Source organism: Ananas comosus, unplaced genomic scaffold (assembly GCF_001540865.1).
Source record: "Ananas comosus cultivar F153 unplaced genomic scaffold, ASM154086v1, whole genome shotgun sequence".
NCBI classification, from domain to species: domain Eukaryota; kingdom Viridiplantae; phylum Streptophyta; class Magnoliopsida; order Poales; family Bromeliaceae; genus Ananas; species Ananas comosus.
This window is the reverse complement of record NW_017893562.1, coordinates 27,659-47,278: the sequence shown is the minus strand read 5'-3', so window position 1 is coordinate 47,278 and position 19,620 is coordinate 27,659. Positions and strand designations below refer to the sequence as shown.

Genomic DNA, 19,620 nt, shown 5'->3' with positions numbered 1-19,620 from the left:
GGTGCTTTTGAGCGTATTCTAGCTCAACTATATATATATATATATATATAGAGAGAAAGAGAGAGAGAGAGAGAGAGAGAGAGAGAGAGAGAGAGCTAGACCCCTATGTTTTTGAAAGTACGGAGGCCTCCGTGCTTGTAATTTGTTTTCGATAATGGGACGTCCAATTCGGCGATCGGTTCCGTTAAACATGATCAACGCTATTAGAACTATCTAGAAACCAAATTTCATAATTTTTTAATTTTGTTTGCCTAGTGAACGAGTAGCCTCAAAATGAACGGCTGAAAATAAAAATCTCATAAAAAAGCACTGATAAAGGACTCAAATTTCAAATCGAAAATATTGTTCTTACTCTTGATGTTAAGTAGAATTTTCTATTAAAGTTTCATATAATTTGGATACTTTTACACCGTTGAACTTAAAAACGTGCCACATCGGCCGTTAAAATAGTCATTTTTGAGACCCTCTGATTGCTTGGTAAATGAAGCCGAAAAATTATAAAATTTGGTTTCTAAATAGTTCCAATAGTATAGATTATGCCTAACGGAGCCGATCGTCGAATCGGATGTCTTATCATCGAAAACAACTTACAAGTACGGAGGCCTCCGTACTTTCGAAAGCATGGGAGACGTACTCTCTCTTTCTATATATATATAGAGAGAGAGAGAGAGAGACTGAGAGAGAATATATATATATAGAGAGAGAGAGAGAGAGTTTCAACTATGGTGTTTGTAAAAGTACAAAGCACTCGGTGCTTGTAAAATTTACCGTTAGATCTATTCCTCGGATCATTTTCAACCATTAGATTATACTATTCAACCAACCACCCACTCAACCCTAGAGGGCCCACATCATCCTAACAGCATATTTCCTAATCCAATGGCTAAAAATCTACAAGCACCGATAACTTGGTACTTTTAAAAGCATAAGAGCTCAATTATATATATATATATATATATATATATATATATATATATAACCTAAGCTGGTTTTATCCTTTTAATTTATGGCAACTCTTTTATTAGTACATATGAAGCAAAACAGATGTCACTTATTCCCACCATGTTGATTATTCTCTTTTTCTTTAATATATTCCTAAGGTCACTATTCTCTCTTCCTTTAATAATTGATTACTTTCCAAAAAAATAAATAAATATGGGCCACTTGTTTATCCCCCACTTGTTTTCATGTCCACAAACTTTTCCAACCCCAACTACTATGATATGATATTTTATTTTATTTTTACTCTCTTAATTTGACTCTAAACTAGAGCTTCTAGATAATGAATGCTATTTGAAGAATCTGTATATGTAGTAACTTAAATCACATTTTAAAATGTTTTGATCAGCCTTAATTTGAAATACAATATAATCAAAAATTTTAAATTGAAATTTTTACTTTTTGGCGAACAAAGCTTATTACAGCTTGTAACTGTAATTACATGAAATTCTTTTGCTCCTGAATGAAAAATTTGCCAAAAACTCTTATTTGCGAAAAAGCAAATTTAGTTTGAAGGGAAAGTATAAAAGAATATTTTTCTTTTAGAAGGATTGTATATATAAATAATTTTTTAACTATATAAACTAGTGCTATTTACATGACATGTTAAAAACTAAAAACATAAAACTAGTAAAAAGAATAATTAAAATAACACGATAAAAATTTTTAATGAGTCTATCATAAAAATTATTTTATATTTTTTCTAGCATTTAATCAGTATCTCTCAATAAAATATTATGTTTTGTCTAAAATAATAGATTTATTAACAATAATATAGAAACAGGCAAGAAAAAAACATCTTAGTAATATTTATGAGAAAAAACATAGTACAGGATAGAAAAATAAAAAATAAATACAAAGATTGATGAAAAAATAATAATACAATAATATTTTAAAAATAATATTATATAACAAACAAAAATTACCTCAAAATACTATATATGATGCTAAAATTATAACAAGCCGATCTAACTAGCAATTATAATTCTTTGAATTAAGTTAAACCATTAGGCTAAAATATCTAACTGTAATTATTATTATTAATTTGTTCTTTATTTATAAATTTATCACACTATTTTCATATTATTCAAGATGAGGTTAATGCAATGCCACAAAAATTGTAAAATATAATTAAGCCAATAAATAAAAAAATGAGGCTGGAGCAACACGATCGAACAAGTGTGAAGTTACACCACGTTATGCTGAGTCACATCGATCGTTACACCACGCTATGCTAATTCACGTCCGAGTCATTTTGATTCTCCATGTCACGTCCAATTAATTTTTTTAATCTTATAGCATTTAAGATTTAGATCCGGCATCTGAAATGTCGGGTCCAGAATAAATTTTTAATAAATTAAATGAGAAAAAAATCTTGCACACTGTTAATTTTATTTTTATTAAAAATAAAAATTCTAATTTTCAATTTAAAATTTCTCAAAACCGTTAAAAATATTTAATATAGCAATTCATTGCTCAAAAGTAGCGTTACAATCTACAAACAAGCTCGAAAAACCATGTTAATACTTAATACTAAATTTTATTGAGTCTTATATCATTTAATTTTGAAGCACATAATCTCCGCATACGTAATATAATATATATATCTACATAGAATCCAGCTTATTACCTTTCTAGGATTACGGAGACCTTCGTACTTCTAAGTCGTTTTAGATGATAGGAATTTCGAATCGATGATCGGAATCGTTAAAGAATCACATAATTGACAATATTTTATAACCTATATGAACCGTTTACTTTTTTAACAACGTAGAGCAATCTAAACAGTGGACAGAAAATTTTTTATATTATTTAGATAATATTTGACAACTCCAATTATGAATTAAAAAAAAATAACATCAAGCGTAATCTAAAAAAAGTATAAAAATACATTCTACCTACACAAAAAAACAAAAATTAAAAAACAAAAATTCTCCCAAAAAGAAAAAAAAAAAAAACGAAATTTCTCCCAATCGCTATAGCTAACACCTCGATATTCCGTTTGTTTATTCGTAGGATGAGTTCAATTAAGTAATAGTTTTGATCTCTAATAAGACTTGCTTATACATAGAATAAGATTAAATGATAGTTAGTTTCTAATTAGTTAATTATACAATAATGAACTCATAGTTTTTTTATAAGATTAAATAATTTATCATAACGAACTCATAATTTATATTTTGGTTTCACATTAAATAATTTTTACTTATAAATTTAAACCCAAATCCAAAGATTAATTTAAATTTTACACATTAAAAATAACAAAATTTCAGGTTTGTAAAACTTAAAATTGTAAATTCAAAATCAACTTTAAATTTTAAATTTGATTCATAGTACATATTCACTGCTTAATTACACTATACCACACCATGGTTTATTTTTTATTTTTTTTACTTACTATACTATACTTATTTTTTTTTAAGATACTATTATATTTTTATCTTTTATCAATTTTTACACTGTATTTTAAATTTATTTTTTTGTCTTCTTTTTTTTTCCTTAAATATCACAGAGTAATTTTTTTCTCGTCAATCTGTACATTATTAGTAATTACCATAAAAAAAATTTATTATTTTAGATAAAATTCAGTAACTTTATTAAGAAGCAATGATAAAATGGTAGGAAAATATGGAATCTCCATGATAAACTCATTAAATTTTTTTTACTAAATTATTTGTAATTTTTTTTGGTTGATTTTATATATTTTATTATTATTTGATGAATAAGCTTAATAAATATTCCACACTTTCGATCAATAATTATAATATTTTTTATTTAAAATTATATTATTTATTTCTCATAGAATAGGATTTGAAATAGAACAACAGTTTTGTAAAGCACTTGAAAAAAAAAATAAAAAATAAAAAATAATATAACATAAGATAATTAGGCTTAAATTTAATAAAATAAAAAAAAACTTCAGATACCATCCTATATATAGTTTCACACTTTCTCACTTTAGTATCTTATAGTTTAAAGCATATCATTTTCTTACAATATGCTCTTATTAATTTTTTTATTAAATTATTGACAAAGTTAAAAATTAAAAAATACTAAAGTGAATGTTCAATAAATTATATATGAGATATCTGAAATTTTTCGTATATGGTTCAACAAAATTTTAACTAAAAAAAATTGATGAAAAATAAAATAAAATTACCGGATATATTTTAAACCATAAAATACTAAAATAAAAAAAAAAATTATAAGGATAATATTTGAAGTTGATCAGATATTTGTACGTGTATAACTACAATTGGTTAAAAAACAACTCGTCCACGTCATGTGGGAAGAACGACAAATCAGGATTAGGACACGTGTCTGGGCGGTGGGGACCACAGCAACTGTCGCTTCAACGTCCCGGTGCCACGTGGGTCCGCGCTGTCACGCCCACCGCATTTTTGCCGCCTCCGCTGGTTCTTCGCATTTTTCCCGGGAGCGCCGAACGTCTTCAACTCTGCTACTAACTCCGGTTAAAATCCTAACCCATAGTAGGGGTTGCTTAACCCACGCACTCTCCAAAATTATCTTCGGTTTTTTTTTTTTTTTTGAGATAATAATATTCTAATATTATGGTGTTGAAAACTTAAAAATATCCCAATATACTACTACTAGATTATCCTATCTAATGCTAGGCATATAGTGATATGCTTTTATGTTCTCCGATGGACCGTAAAAAATATATCGTAACCGACTCATCGCGATATGCGAAACGCAATATTACGTACGGAAACAACAAACATGATATTTTATTCCAAACGAAGCCTAAAACGTAGTTAAAAACAAATTTTTTTTTTACGTTTTATTATTGTAAATTTACTCATCAAAAATAAAAGATATTGATAGAAAATATATTATAATTAATTTACTGTAAAAGATAATATTACGTATAAAAATAAATACAGATTTTTTTTATTATCTCATTTTTTTACTGCATGTTATATTATGCAGTGTCTCTCTTAGTAGACCAATTACTTAAGTATATTATGTGAATAATAATAATTTTGTGGTGTGGAAGAACCTATTTTAGAATTGCGTGTAGTTAAGGGGCCTCGGTGCTTATTTACCTCATAACTTACTACCCTCGTACGCTGAATTAGAAACCTCGTTTTTCTATAAATATCACACTACACGAGCGAAACTACGGATTCCCAAGTTGCTTCCCAAATTGCTTACTCTCTCTCTCTCTCTCTCTCTCTCTCTCTCTCTCGTTCCCATGGCGGTGCTCTCCAGAACCAGATCCGGCGGGCCGATTCTCTCCGGCGGCGCCGAGTCCCTCCGGCCATCGTCCTCGCCCACCACGCGGGCGCCGTCGCCGCCGCCGTTCGCCTCCTCCTCCGCGTCGGCGTTCGCGTCGTCGTCCTCCGCCGGCGCCGCGAGCTTCGTCTCGAGCTCCTCCGGCGCGAGCTTCTTCCGCCGCCCCGTCTCCCCCACCCGCATCCACCTCCTCGTCCCCCCGCGATCGGCCCCCCACCCCGCTCGCTCCGTCTCCGTCGCCGAACGCCACCTCAACCGCCGCCGCGGCGGAGGCGACGGAGCCGGCGCCGCCCATCCGAAGACGTGCCTGTGCTCGCCGACGACGCACCCGGGATCCTTCCGCTGCAGCCTCCACAAGGGCTACGCCGTCCCCCCCCACGGCGGCGGAGGCGGAGGAGGGCGCGGCGGGTCCGTATCGGCCCAGCTCAACATGCGAAGGTCGGCGATGGCGAACTCCTTGGTCCGGATCGGGGCCGTGGAGGGCGAGTGGGTGCGGCGGGCCCTCACCGCGCCCATCCGCCCCTCGTCCCATCAGCTGCGGCGCCGCGCCGCGTACCAGCCGCGGCCGAGCCGCCTCTCCACCATGTCCGCCGCCGAAGGCGCCGACCTTTGAAACCCTGAACCCTAATTCTCTCTCGTACCAGGTGCGTGGACATAGAGATCGCGAGCCCTAGTGTTTTTTTTTTTTGCCCCGAATCATAGGGTTTAGATCTGTAAAAAAAGAAAAGAAAAGAGGTTTTTAACTCCTCTTTCTTTCTATCGTGGATTCGAGAGGTGTTGTAGAATGAGTTCTTTTTGCAAATATGTTCCTTTTTGTGTGCTAAAAAAATATGTATATATTGAGAACTGTTTTTGAGTGTGAATTTTAGTACTTTGTACTTCACTGTTCATACACTTGTTATGTTCAGTTATCAAATTCAATCAATTTCTACTGCTCTTAAGTACATAATCACATATTAATTTAAGGGCAAATAAAAAATATTGGTGATTGTAGAATGGTATATTTGATCAAAAAAATAAAATACTTTTTGTACCCCTAATTTAAGGGCAAATAAGAAAAGTCGGTAATGATAGAAGGGTATATTTGAGAGGGTAAAATAGTAATTTTATGGTTATAACAACTATTGCTAATAGTTTGTTAACAGAATTTAATTCTAGGGATAATGTCCATGTGGTGTCGGTGATGATAAAAGGATATATTTTGTCGGAGGATTTATTTTGTCGGATTGTTGGCACTAACCAATAATCCCAAAAGTTTGAGCTGTTAGAAATACGCAAACAATTCACTTAAAGCGTACAGATACAGCGTCCATGGGTCTCGATTGTGACTCGGCCTAATCAGCCTCACGCAATTTCGAACATGACTCGGCCCACTTGGTCTCCCGCCACAGAGCGAAATGCTGGTCTATTTAAGCCAAAAATCCCTTCTATTTAAGCCAAAAATTCCTTCTCCGGCACTTGCATATTTGCAGCGAACTCGTGACTTCTGGTTTTGATACTACTTGTTGGATCGTTGGCCCTAATCATTTATCCAAAAAACTTGAGCTGTTAAAAAAATACGCAACCAATTCACTTAAAGTGTACAGATACAGCGTCTACGGGTCTCGAATGTGACTCAACCCAATTAGCATCATGCTGTTTCGAACATGATTCAGCCCAACCTAGCTTCCCGCCATTTCGAACATGATTCGGTCCACTTAGCCTTCCGCCACATGGCAGAATGTTGGTTCATTTAAGCCAATATATTTGAAAAGGTAAAAGAGTAATTTTATAAATATAACAGATATTGCTAACCGTTCATTAACATAATTTAACTCTAAAATTATATTTGAAATAGTTTGGAAAGTAAAAAAAATATTTTTAATATTATTTTTCTAAGAAGGGTAAATTAAAAAGCCGAAAATTTTTCAGGAGTAAATAAATAATTGTCCCTTTAAATTATTATTCATGTCCATGTGGTGCCTAAATTTGGAAATATAAATTTTCTGGAGCTACTTTTTTATATATTTTTTTAAAAAAATAAGGTATTAAATGTGATGAAATTATCTATTAAATGAAGAAAATTGTTAATTTAAGTAATTAAAATAATTTAAAATATAAAAAAATTAAGGAAGTGATTTTTATTCCATTTACAATTTACAAATAATTTTTTTTTTCTCTCTTAGATCAATCGAAATATGAGTCCCACTATAGTCCTTTTGAAAACACTACTATGGTGCTTCCTTTTTTAGACCTTACGATAAAATTATTTTTCTAGAGAACTTCGACTACTAATTAAACTCTGTGGTAACTATTTTTATAAGTCCGGCTATTGCTATATATCCACAATATCAAGTTCGTTTTCTGCCGTTAAATCTACTTTCTAATTATTTTTATTCGTTAAATTATATTATTTAATCAATCACCTACTTAATCTTCGGAGATCACTATCATATTAACCAGATATTTTTTTTTTCCAACAGCCGAGAATTCGATAGTATCAAGCAATAGTATAGCAAAATAATTTTTATTAATTATTATTTTAATTATATAATTTTTGATCTAAAAGCTAAAAAAAAATTGAAAGCATCGACTCAGTATAATATCTCTACGTCATTATATATAATTTTATTAAAATTTAATATTAAACAGAAGAATAAGAAGATTCTGGACTAGACTAGGTTCGGAAACTGATGGTCTGTGTGGAAAGAGACTCAAAGAAGCTACCAACGATCGCGATATTAACAAATTATCATATTCATTCATTGATGATGACATCTTTTGTTAAATTCATTGATAGAGGACTTAAAAATTTTGGTGGTGTAAAATGAGTGTCCCATGCAAATCGGACTCTTTGAAGCCTCAACTAAATATGTCCGTGAGCACCGGCTGCAAAAATTCGGGCGAGGGAATCCACACATTCGAAGGTGAGAATATCACGCCTCTCTTATATTCGACTCATTTGATTTCGGAGAAAATATCACGGATATCTCTGGCATTTGGCTCTCCCATCTCCGAAAGAATAGTATGATTTTTTCTTGCTCCCAATCGAGCGGTTATCCCAGTTTTATGAGTCATCAAATCTAAATGGGTGATTTAGTTTCAAGGATTTTTTTTTTTTGATATTTACTTCAAAACTAGTGGACTAGTCTAGTAGTTGGGGAGAAGTTGGCTAATGTTCGACGCTTTCCGCGGAAGTAGCATTCAACTGAAAAATCGTGAAAGAATGTGTGGCTACAGTTTTAGTGATCTCTTAATATTCGACACTTCCCACGAAAGTAGCATTCGATTGAAAAATCGTGAAAGAATGTGTGGCAATAATAATAGTGATCTCTTAATATTGAGTAAGTGATTAATTGGAAGAATTTAAGTGTTGTATCTTATCAATAAAATATCGGTATGATACAGTTTCCGTGCTGATGGTGCAGCTCAAAACCCTCAATTTTTTAAATTAGAAAATAATTTTTTTAATAAAGTTCAAAAATTTGATAAAGATACATAATAAACAGTTAGAATATTTTATTGCTAAAGAAAATAAATATTTCATGCCATTGTGTGTCGGCACACATTATTTTTTGTAACTGGCACACATTGATACAGTCCAGTATGCACTGTGCCTGCAAGTTTCCAGCACGACTCCGTGCCACAATACTTTAAATTTTTGATTGATTGAATAGTATGATCTAATAGATGAAAATAATTAAAAGGATAAATCTAACGATGAAAAATTTAATAGCACCAAACATTTTGTACTATTAGAAGTACTCCAGCGGGACACTAATAGAATTAGACTGGAATGCTTCCAATAGCATCAAATCATTGGTGTTATTAGGTTTTCAGTATTTGGATGAAAAAATATGCAGTTAGGATAATGATGGTTTATATTGAGTGAATGATTGATTGAATAATATAATCTAATTGGGGAAAATAATTAAAAATTAAAAGTGAAAAATTTGATAGCACCAAGTGCTTGATGCCATGCCAAACTCTAATGAGATTAAGTTTCAACCCTTGAACGAAAGGATGTGTGGTTAGGATAATAATGATCCTTTAGAGTTGAGCGGTTAGTTGGTTGAATAGTATAATCTAACGGATGAAAATTATCGAAAAAATAAATCTAACGGTGAAAATTTTGATGCTATTAGAAGCAACTCAGCCGGACTCTTCTTTATTCTATCATTTTATAAAGTTCTTCATAAGTTTTTTTTTTCACTCTAAGCAATCTATGTAAAGAAAAGGCAAGGAAAATAATAGTAGTGTGATAATGGGCTTGTTTGGTCTAAATCCCAAAAATTATAATCAAAGCTCAAAAAGGAGCCCAAGGTATGATGTGAAATATAGGCCTACTTTTTTTTAGCAAACTTAAAGGGCGCAGAGTCAAGATTTTTCCTTTTTTTTGGAGAAAAATAAAAAAACAAATCATAAAACATAAATCTGAAAATTTATTTCTTGTTCATATGTAGAAGAATATGTACCAAAAATTAAAAATTTAGTGGCTTACTTTGTATGAGCTTTATGCTCATTCTTTTCATAGATGTAAGATCATTACGCTTCAACCGGATTATTTTATTCCACCTCTTATAGAGAAAAAAACTTAAAAGCAAAATACTTAATAACGCGGCGATACATTTATACAAAACTTCTACTCCGAGAACACGCAATGGAGTCGTAAACAGTCAAGTGAGATCCAATCCACGAAATAATTTGATCTATGGACGGCATCATTGTGGTAAAGGTCGTAATGCCAGAGGAATCATTACCGTAAGGCATAGAGGGGGAGATTTATTTCTATCCTAAATCCCATTATTTCATTTAAGTATCTTCTTTCTATGCTATGATTTTGTGGAGCCTGCCCTAGACTGGATACACGTTTGAATTTTTTTTCTGTTTTCCAAAATTTGATCTTGGATTTACCGAATTTTTTATGAGGTTTAATACACTTTTTCTTTCTCTTTCCTTACTATCCTAAAGGATTGAAAGGGAGAGGCGAAATTTTAGTTACGTCATGTGGAATTCTATTTCTTCATTTCTTCGCATATCAATAACTAGAATGAAAAAAAGGGGAATGACAGGGCATCTGGGAATAAACGATTAATTTCTATCAATAGACCTGCTAAAGACCCAAACCATAGAGTAGTTAACACAGGTGCCACGGAGAGATATGTTTTTAGATCTCGCATTGAAAATCCTCCTTCTTTATTGTAATACATATATTGTCAGATGCTGTAGTTCAAGATCATTTTTATTAAGCGTCTATGTGATGATATCTAGACAGATGGATCTTATATGAACCGTACAATGAAGTACCATATGAGTCGATACATATAGGAATCCAAATCTGCCGAATCGCTCATGTTATGATCTTCTACATCCTAGGTCTCCCTGTTCCGTCATCTGGCTTATGTTCCTTCTTCACGTTTCTTCCACATTTTTTTCCGTCCTAAACTAGCCGTTAACTTAGTTCCAGGTTTCTCCTGGGCTTTGCCATTTCTTGTGTTTTACTTTTATTTTCTCTTAAAAAAAACACTGAGCTGTGTTTACGGAGCGGAGCATTACTCATTTTGTCGATCTATAGCGTTTTAGAAGTATCAAATATTTTGAATTTAGGAAGATAAGTTTGTCACCAATTTATTTACCCACCAGGATTAACAGCATGTCAGACACTAGTATATTCTTATTAATAGACTACTAACTCGTGATCGGCATCAAATAGGAAAAGAACTACAAAGATGGTGCGTATCTATCACCTTGGACTTCTTAGCAGTGGTTTCTCTTGAACAAAATGCTGGTCCGATCGCGCGATGAACTGCTGCTGCTTGCTGTGCTTCCGATGCCGCCTCTCTCGCCCGTAGACGACCCAAAGGATCAGAGAAAGCATCACTGCAGCCGAGACGATCACCAGTCCTACGTAAACTTGGCTGCTGTACCGGCCTAAGCCCGGGCAGTTGTTCTCGCTTATCGATCTGAACGCCTCCCGCACGAACTTACAATTGGCTAAATCTGCAAAGATCGGCCCGTAGTGGTGCAAACCGTAGCTCACGTTTGCCACTCCCGTCATTTGGTTGTATAGCGTCGGAGTGAGGCGGCCCACGCTGCTGCAGGTTTCAGATCCGGAGACGACTGATGCGCTGCATACGTAGCTCCGCCATGCCTGCACAAGTTATTGCGGACAAATTTTCTGAGTTCAGATGATTCTAAGAACCAATTACTTGACTAAATGAATATGTAAACCGATACGCAAATAGAATTATTGGATGTTATGCTTATAAACTTTCTGATGCCACAACTAAGACTTGTTTCGAGTACCTGTGGCGCACTGTCGAAGCCGACCTCCCCAGCGGCACACGTGCGGCTGCTCATATCCGGCATATACGGATTGCAGAGCACAGGCACTGGCGGTCCGGATTGGTTGTAGTAGAGCGGGGCGAGTTGAGGTGGGTAGTCGACATTGGAGATGTTCGTGATTACGTTATTTACGACGCTTATGAGACTGTAGGCGACTTGCTTGCTTTGGTTTAGCGACTCATTCATGGTGGCAGCATCGACACAGGGAAGGATATCGTCGAGTGCGGTATGTTCGTGGGGGTGAAGGACCCATTCGTCCATCGCGACGCACGCATCCGCCACAACACTGAAAATTTCATTCCGATCAAATGATCCTACCAAACTAAGCAATGTACATGAAATGTAAAACAAAATTCACTTCGAGTTTAAGCATGGATGTTCATTTCATATATGGACAATACTGTCGATTTCGCGATATAGTAATTGCAGGGGAATTGCAATCAACTTACTTATGCAAAAGGAGAAAAATGCCACACAAGATGAGTGTCCCCGCGATTAGAATCCATCCGAGAAGCACTAAACTGCGAATTTCGCGAACCAAAACCTAATGAGAAAAAGCAAAAAAGACGTCGACGGCAGCGGAAACGCAATCCACACTGTATGTACTCACATGTAAACAAGGCATTGTAGTCCAAGTATGGAAAGCACTGCAAAAACATATATATAAATCAACAAAGCTTAACCAAAGTGATGCAAAAATTAGATGTTAGAAAAGAAATATGTGCTAACGAAATCCGAGAAATGATAGGAGGAGCATCACAGCTGCAACAATAATCAAAGCCAATCGCCTGCGAAAAACAACATAGAGACCGAAATGAGTCGATGTCTGAGCATCGAGAACCCGGGTTTAGGACCAACGAGCGGATTCGCGTACACGGTATCCAATCCATTCTGGAATTTGCCGGAATTGTTCGACGTGCGAGAAGCGAGCTCATTCGCAGAAGCATTAACCTTCACCACGACCTCGTCGATCTTAGTCTGGACAGTAGAAGGAAGAAAAATCTGGCGCACGCCGGAGGTCTTGGCGGTCGCCAGATAGCTGGAGAAATTCCTAAGGTTGGCAACCGTGATGTCCGCCTGTCCGATTACGTAGTTCAATGTGGATGATGTGGTGTCATGAAATTTGCCCTGACCATTGTACAAAACAATGCACCCAATGCTAGATGCATCACAATTTGAACAACAATCAACAGGTCATCTTTGATCAAAGTGCGAGAAGATGTAAATTAATCAAGAACAAATAGAGGTGAAATGTGATGTATACACTGCAGCAGCTGTGAAGAGAATGAGGAGCATAAGAGAGAGGGCATAGGCTGCGCGAGAGTACGAGTAACTCCGGCCCGGGCAGCAGCAGAAACAGCAACAGACGAAGAATAAGACTAGTCCGAAGCCGATAAACCAAACCGCGGCGACGGCAAAGAGCGGGGCGGCAGTAAAACTGACAGACTGCAACAAGACCACTAAAGATTGAGCATCAATTGCAGACCAGCAGACTGCAATAAAACCTTAAGAGGCCTGTTTGGCCCTGCTACTCTTACTGCTTTCAGCAACAGTACCTCCAGCAAAAGTAAGATTCTAAGGGCTCATTTGGTACTGAAAGTCATCTAAAGCAGAAGCTCCCGCTTTCAGCATTAGTCATTTCTCAAACATGTATTTCTTCATCGTGCGAAACATGATTTTCCTGCAATCACAAATAGAGCCTAAAGCACAAAAGCAGATGCTCCAATTTGGCGCGCATGCTTCTACTACGAAGAGAATCTACTAAAGAGATTTTAATATAATGCTTCTTCTGAAAGTACAACTCAGACAATACTTTATGAAACGGCACTATATCCTACAGCAGGGTCAAAAGGAGAAAAAGAATGAAGGGAATGTAGGAGGAGCTCACAGTCCAATAATGCTGATTGCTTATATTCCAACCCCCAGTGTAATCTCTGAATCCATTCAAAGGGTCCTTCCTCTGCGTCCTCTCCGCGGCCAAAACGAAAGATGTGTTCCCCTCAGAAGCCCCAACAACAGATCTCCTCAATGGTACAACAACATGATCTTCTCCTCCTCCTCCTCCTCCCCCACCTGCAAAAACCCACATAAGAAACAGCATAAAAATCGCACCTTTTTAATCAAAACATGCTTTTTTTTTATCATAATTCAATTCAACAACCAGAACCCAGTTCAGAAAACAGATAAAAAATCCATTTTTTTTTCTTTTTAACCTGATCTGGGTGCATTGTGAAGCCCAGAAGCCAAAGAAGGGATCAAAAGGATGGAAACAAAGATGAGAAGGATTGAAAGAGAGAGAGAGGAATTCATGAGTTAATCCAAAAATGGGAAGTTTTGTGTTGTGTAATTGGTTTTGGTTTCTTTGAATTATGGAAACAATGTGTATTGGTGGAGGTGGAGAGGGGCTCTTCTTCTTCTTCTTCTTCTTCTTCTTTTATTATTTGTGGTTTTTAATGGCCAAAGTAGAGCATTGATTGTTGCTTTTTTTGTATTCAAAAAAAAGAGTATACGTTATAGTCAAATATATTTTGTAGTTACTGCACCACAGCTAACAATATAATGAAATTTTTGCACACACAACCCTCAAAAGTATTTTATATTCTTAACATATTCAAATGTGTGCTCACTTTTTTTCTTTTCTTTTCTTTTTTTTTGCAAGGAATTGATAATTTTGATTTTTAGTGTTGTCTCCAATGAAATTGATTAGAAATATCAGAAATTAGCCAGAATAAACGCCTAACTATGGAAAAAACATAATTTTATCGTATCTCATAAAGTTATTACCACGGGAATAAAATTTATGATAGTTGATATCTTTCTCGTTCGATTCCAAATGGATCGGATATAATATCACCATTATTTGATGAGATATTGGGAATTTCGACTACAAAATCACACTATTTGTCAAATTAATCAGTGTTTAACATTTAAACAAGCATATTTTTACATCCAATTCCTTGTAGTATGATTTTCACATTTAATTGCAAAAAATATAGATACTAAAAATTTAAATCAAAATTTAGCTCTTGGTATAATATAAATCAAACATTAGAAGTACTTAAATCATGGATAATATATACGGAAAAAAAAAAAAGAAGATGCTAGTTGACCATTTCTATAGCCTGCAAATAATGTGCTTGCATATTCCTAAGTCAACGAGAAACCAGAAGATTAAAATATTCAAATAAGTGTTTATATCCATGTTCCATTTAGTCATAGGATAATGAAAAAATCTCCAAAAAAACAATATGGAAAACAGGGCATTTTGAGTTGCATAGCACTATAATGATCTTATAATGTGACCACTAAATTTTAAATAAAGTGTTAGTTGGAGTTGGTTGGGTAATTAGATACGTGAAGTTCAAATTCATGATGAACTTAGTCAATGCTATTTTTATCCTATAACTTATAATTAACTTTTCATCTGTTTAATAACTCTGTTTGAAATTATAGAAAGATTAGGGAGATTACATTACGGGGGGTGAGAATGTACGATGAAAAGAACATCTCATTTCGCTTCTCTACGTAATATCACATTGCAGATGTCATGTTTAATCAATTCAATATATTTTTTGTGGTCTTGCTGGAAAAATGAGAAGCATATTGTTATTCGCTTTTCGCCAAACTTTGCTTTGTCTACGTGTTAAATATTGGCTTAAATAGACCAGCATCTTGCCTTGTGGCAAGAGGCTATATTGAGCCGAATTATGTTCGAAATGGCATGAGATTAGATGAGCCGAATCATATTCGAAGTGGCGTGAGGCTGGATGGGCCGAGCCACAATCGAGGCTCGTGAGCGCTGTATCTGTAAGCTTTAAGTGAATTGGTTATATATTTCTAACGGCTCGAACTTTTGGAATTAATGGTTAGCGCCAACGATCTGACATTAATCTTTACCCGCAGGTGCACGTATTAAAAAATAAATACATAGTGGGCTTTTGGCCCATTGTACCATAGGGGATGGTTACAACTTACAAAGAAATAATGGGCCAAAGGGACAATAAATACCCACCAAGGCCTCTATTGGGCCGGATTTGTGAGTTTTGGATCGGGCAAGCCCATGTTGTGTAGGCCGGCCCAAAAACTAATTTTGGGCCGAGATTCGCCCCACATTGCAGTTGATAAACTGTATTAGATGTATTGAATTATAAAATTTTTTTAAAAAAAACGGTTTACAATTTAATGGTAAAAAATAAAAATGTACGCATAGCTCATGTACTATACCCCATTTTAAAATTCCCACTCAATCAGTGAAAAAATTACAAATTGTCGAATAAGGTCTAATTAAGAATAAGTAATAGTACAGAGGTGTTGATTAAAAAATAAATAAATAAAAAGTTGAGAGGGCTATTTCACAATTGGATATAGTACGAACGATTCCCATACATTTTATATTTTTAAAAATAGCCATACTATTTACAATGTAAGAGACTATGTTAATGTATAAAGAAGTAACGATTATATTACATCAATCTTTAGATAATATAATATCATAGTCAATTCTGAACCTCTTTATTCTGTAAATATTTTATTTTTATTATACGCATAACTAAGGGTATGGTGTATATTTTGAAATTTATTTTTAATAAAAATGTATAAAACTTACATAATCTAGGGACTATTTTAAATCGACTATCTGACCTCTCAATTTGTTTGATATGAGCCAGTCAATGACATTTTAACTTCAAAATTTAAACGTGTTGTTTTTAGTTAACTATACTTCACGCAATTCTAATAACTATGAATTCATGAAAAAAAATCAATTAACATAAATTTTAAAGTCAAAATATTGTTGACCGACCAAAATCAAACAAATTAGTTAAATTTTAGAAAATCAAATAGTTGCCTCAAAACAGTCTATATTCAAATAAACAAAATAAATTTTTAATTATTTTTTATAGTTTATTACTTTGTTTTTCAGAAAAATATTTGTCCACATCGAGTAGGATGCAAATGGATCCGGATTGGTGAAACTCCCGCCTTAATTCGCCTCGAATAATAAGTGGGAATAAAAAATATAGAGAAAATATAATCCATCTTGAATCTGCTTCGACCCGCCAATTAAATGGAGCGGAAGGCTGAAGACTTTTTCCTTCCTCCCGTCCGTCTCGATCCGTCAAAAATTCATAAAACAATCAGTTCCGGCTCCCATCCGTCCCAAATGAAAAGATAAATAGGGGCAAAAAAATAAGGTTAAAATTTATTCGCTCCGAATCTATACACGTAAATCCGGTAAAAAATAAAGTGAAAGATGAGATACCTTTTCTGGTTCTAGATCTGCTGCGTTTGCATCCCTACAACTGAGAGTAGTGGAAGGGGGAGGAGGCCTGTGGAATAAATCCCCCTGTGGCTCTTTTTCTCGTGCACGTGAGCCCCCCTACGAGTGTCAGAGGCGTCACGTGCCACGCACCCCTCGCCCTCGTGCACCAGCTTTGGAGTGCTCGCCGCGTACGCCTCCTCCCCCCTTTCACTTTGTCCTTATTTATTTATTTATTTTATTATTATTATTATTATTATTATTATTATTATTATTTCTATTACACTCATATATACACACACACATACACACACTAAAAAAGTGCACACGTGTGCCACCACACATGGCCCAGGCGAACAAGTTTCCACATGAACCGGGTCCACCCGTGCACCGTACTCTAAAAAATTATCATGCAGAAGATTAATTAAGAGTTAGAATTTAACCTGTATGTTGAATGTATTTTCTAATATTCACAAATTTATACTATATATATATATATATATATATATATATATAAAAGAAAAGAAATAGCTATTAAACTTAAAATTGTGAATACTATTTTCTCTCTATAAGCGGAGGGAGAGAGAGAGTTTGATTTTGATCGTACATACATATCAGATGAAAAGATTTTAATTTCATGAATTGCGGTGCATGACGCGTATAAATGCGCCCGGTGTAAACAAGTAATGGAGAGAGAGAGAGTTGGGATTCTGTGGGCAATCTTTCAAATGCTACAACTAATTTTAAGGGTAATAAAAAAAAAAAAAGGTGACCACAAAAGGTGGTAATTAATTAATTAATTAATTAATTAATTAAATTAATTAATTAATTAATTAATTAAGGAGATTGGAAAGGGTGGGGTGGGTGGAGATGTTTGACCAATTAGGGTTTTGTGGTCAAAGACCGACAAAATGGTGCTTAAGATTAAAAAAAGGGATTATTATTCTAAATGCTTTTGATAATTAAGATTTATAATATCGACAAGTTTGGGATAAAAAAGAAAGAAAAAATAATAATAATTTAGCAACTTGATTGTGGGAACTCGCAAATTAAAGGAAGGCTCAAGGCTTTTTTATTATTATTATTCTCTAATTTATTTTATTTTTTCTCCCTTGTTTTGCCTAAAAAAGACATATTAGCAGAGATAATGGCAAAAAAGATTTTATATTATTTAAAAGACTAATCAATTTGGTAGAAAACGATCCAAAATTAATTAGTGTTAACAATTAGTTTAGGGCTATATATATTTATCAAACTAGAGGTTTAATTTGCTAAGATCTCATAATCAATAGGATTTAAAATTCTACATGTATGTGTGTATTTATATATGTATATGCGCGTATGTATATATATATATATATATATAATATGAAAACATTAATTCTCCACCTGTAACAGCTGTTTATAGTTTGGTTCACTCCTCCATTATTTTCCACCCAATTTGTTTGATTTTTTTTTTATTTCAAGCTTTTTTCTTTTATTTTTTAAATTAAAAAAAAGAGGATATTCTTCTCAAGCATAAATATTGGAAACGAAATCAAGAGCATATTAATTAGAAAAAAAAGAAAGCCATAGAGAGTTTTTAATTTGGATTCTTTGTAAGAAAATATTGGGATCTCAATCATTATACATGAGCTGTGTAAAACATTGAAATTATAAAAAGACTAAAATTTATATAACAAAAAAAAAATTAGAACATTATAAAGGCAGTAATATATAGTGGCACAATAAGAAAAATATTATTGATATATAACAGATATTTTAAATTTAATTGGTCTTTACATATGCATTAAATTTGATTGAATTTAATAAGCTTATTCTGTGGGCAACTATTTCACTAGAAAATGCTATTTGTATTTCGAAAAGCAGGTTATCAATTTTACACTAACTAATTCAGGAGGAAAAAATTTGTTTAGAATCTTTAATATTAAAAAGAGAGAGAATTAATAGCACTAGTGAAAAAAAAAATTAATCCTTGTATAAATAAAATATTAAATTTGCACTCACTTTTTAAGTGCAATATACGTGAGTATGATCTTAATAATTGGGCCTAATAATTGGGCTTTTTTTTTTTGTTTTTAGTCCCCTTAAATTTTTTTTTTTAAATAGTCCTAAAAAATATATATTTGTGATTCAATCACCATATTTAAACATGATAATTGAAATATTGTGTTTCTTTTGTATTTTTTATTACTCGTAAGTTAAAAAAAAAGATTAAAATGTAAATATGTATACGGTGATTCAATCAGTGTATTCAACATAGAATTACTAACATGGCACTAGCGTAGCAAGAAGATTATTTATAACTTTTTTTTAAGGAGCTAAATATAAAAGAAATTATAATAATGATAAGCTATGTATAATTCTCTCCATAGACTCACCTAATAAGATCGAAAGTCAAAACAAAACCTCTCTCTCTCTCTCTCTCTCTAAAACCAATTAAAACCAAAAAAAATGTGGCCACAAAGAAGGAATCAAAAGCTCCTCGGGGCAAGCCCCATCTCTAGCATTTGTTTAGGATGGGTTGGGCTCTCGAGTTGTCTTGGGTTTAAAACAAAGTTTTATTTAAAAAAAAAAACCCAAAAAAAAGAAGAAGAAGAGAGAGAGAGAGAGAGAGAGAGAGAGAGAGAGATGGGAAACACTAAAAACAGCACCCACGTTCCCCTCACCTCTGCTTGTTTTTTTTTTTTCTTTTTTTCTTTTTTTCTTTTATATATTCCCCTCTTCCATCTCCTCAAACCATGCTCGATCCCCTCTATACACATAATTTATTATAGTGTAGT

At 33.9% G+C, this 19,620-nt stretch overlaps 2 protein-coding genes across 2 annotated transcripts; one reads left to right on the top strand and one right to left on the bottom strand.

Moving 5' to 3' along the window:
• Positions 1-5,150: 5,150 nt before the first annotated feature.
• LOC109706317 lies at positions 5,151-6,119 on the top strand. Its single transcript, XM_020227095.1, has one exon. It carries the CDS (start codon positions 5,216-5,218, stop codon positions 5,867-5,869), a length of 654 nt encoding a protein of 217 aa, XP_020082684.1. The 5' UTR covers positions 5,151-5,215; the 3' UTR covers positions 5,870-6,119.
• A 4,770-nt stretch (positions 6,120-10,889) lies between these two features.
• Positions 10,890-14,092, bottom strand: LOC109706313 (transmembrane protein DDB_G0292058-like). The gene is made up of 9 exons (XM_020227092.1): positions 13,794-14,092; positions 13,469-13,653; positions 12,845-13,026; positions 12,455-12,739; positions 12,310-12,368; positions 12,191-12,227; positions 12,030-12,101; positions 11,542-11,866; positions 10,890-11,386 (listed from the first exon to the last, which is right to left on the bottom strand). The coding sequence occupies exons 1-9, from the start codon at positions 13,888-13,890 to the stop codon at positions 10,979-10,981; spliced, it is 1,650 nt and encodes a 549-aa protein (XP_020082681.1). The 5' UTR covers positions 13,891-14,092; the 3' UTR covers positions 10,890-10,978.
• Between the last annotated feature and the right edge of the window lie 5,528 nt (positions 14,093-19,620).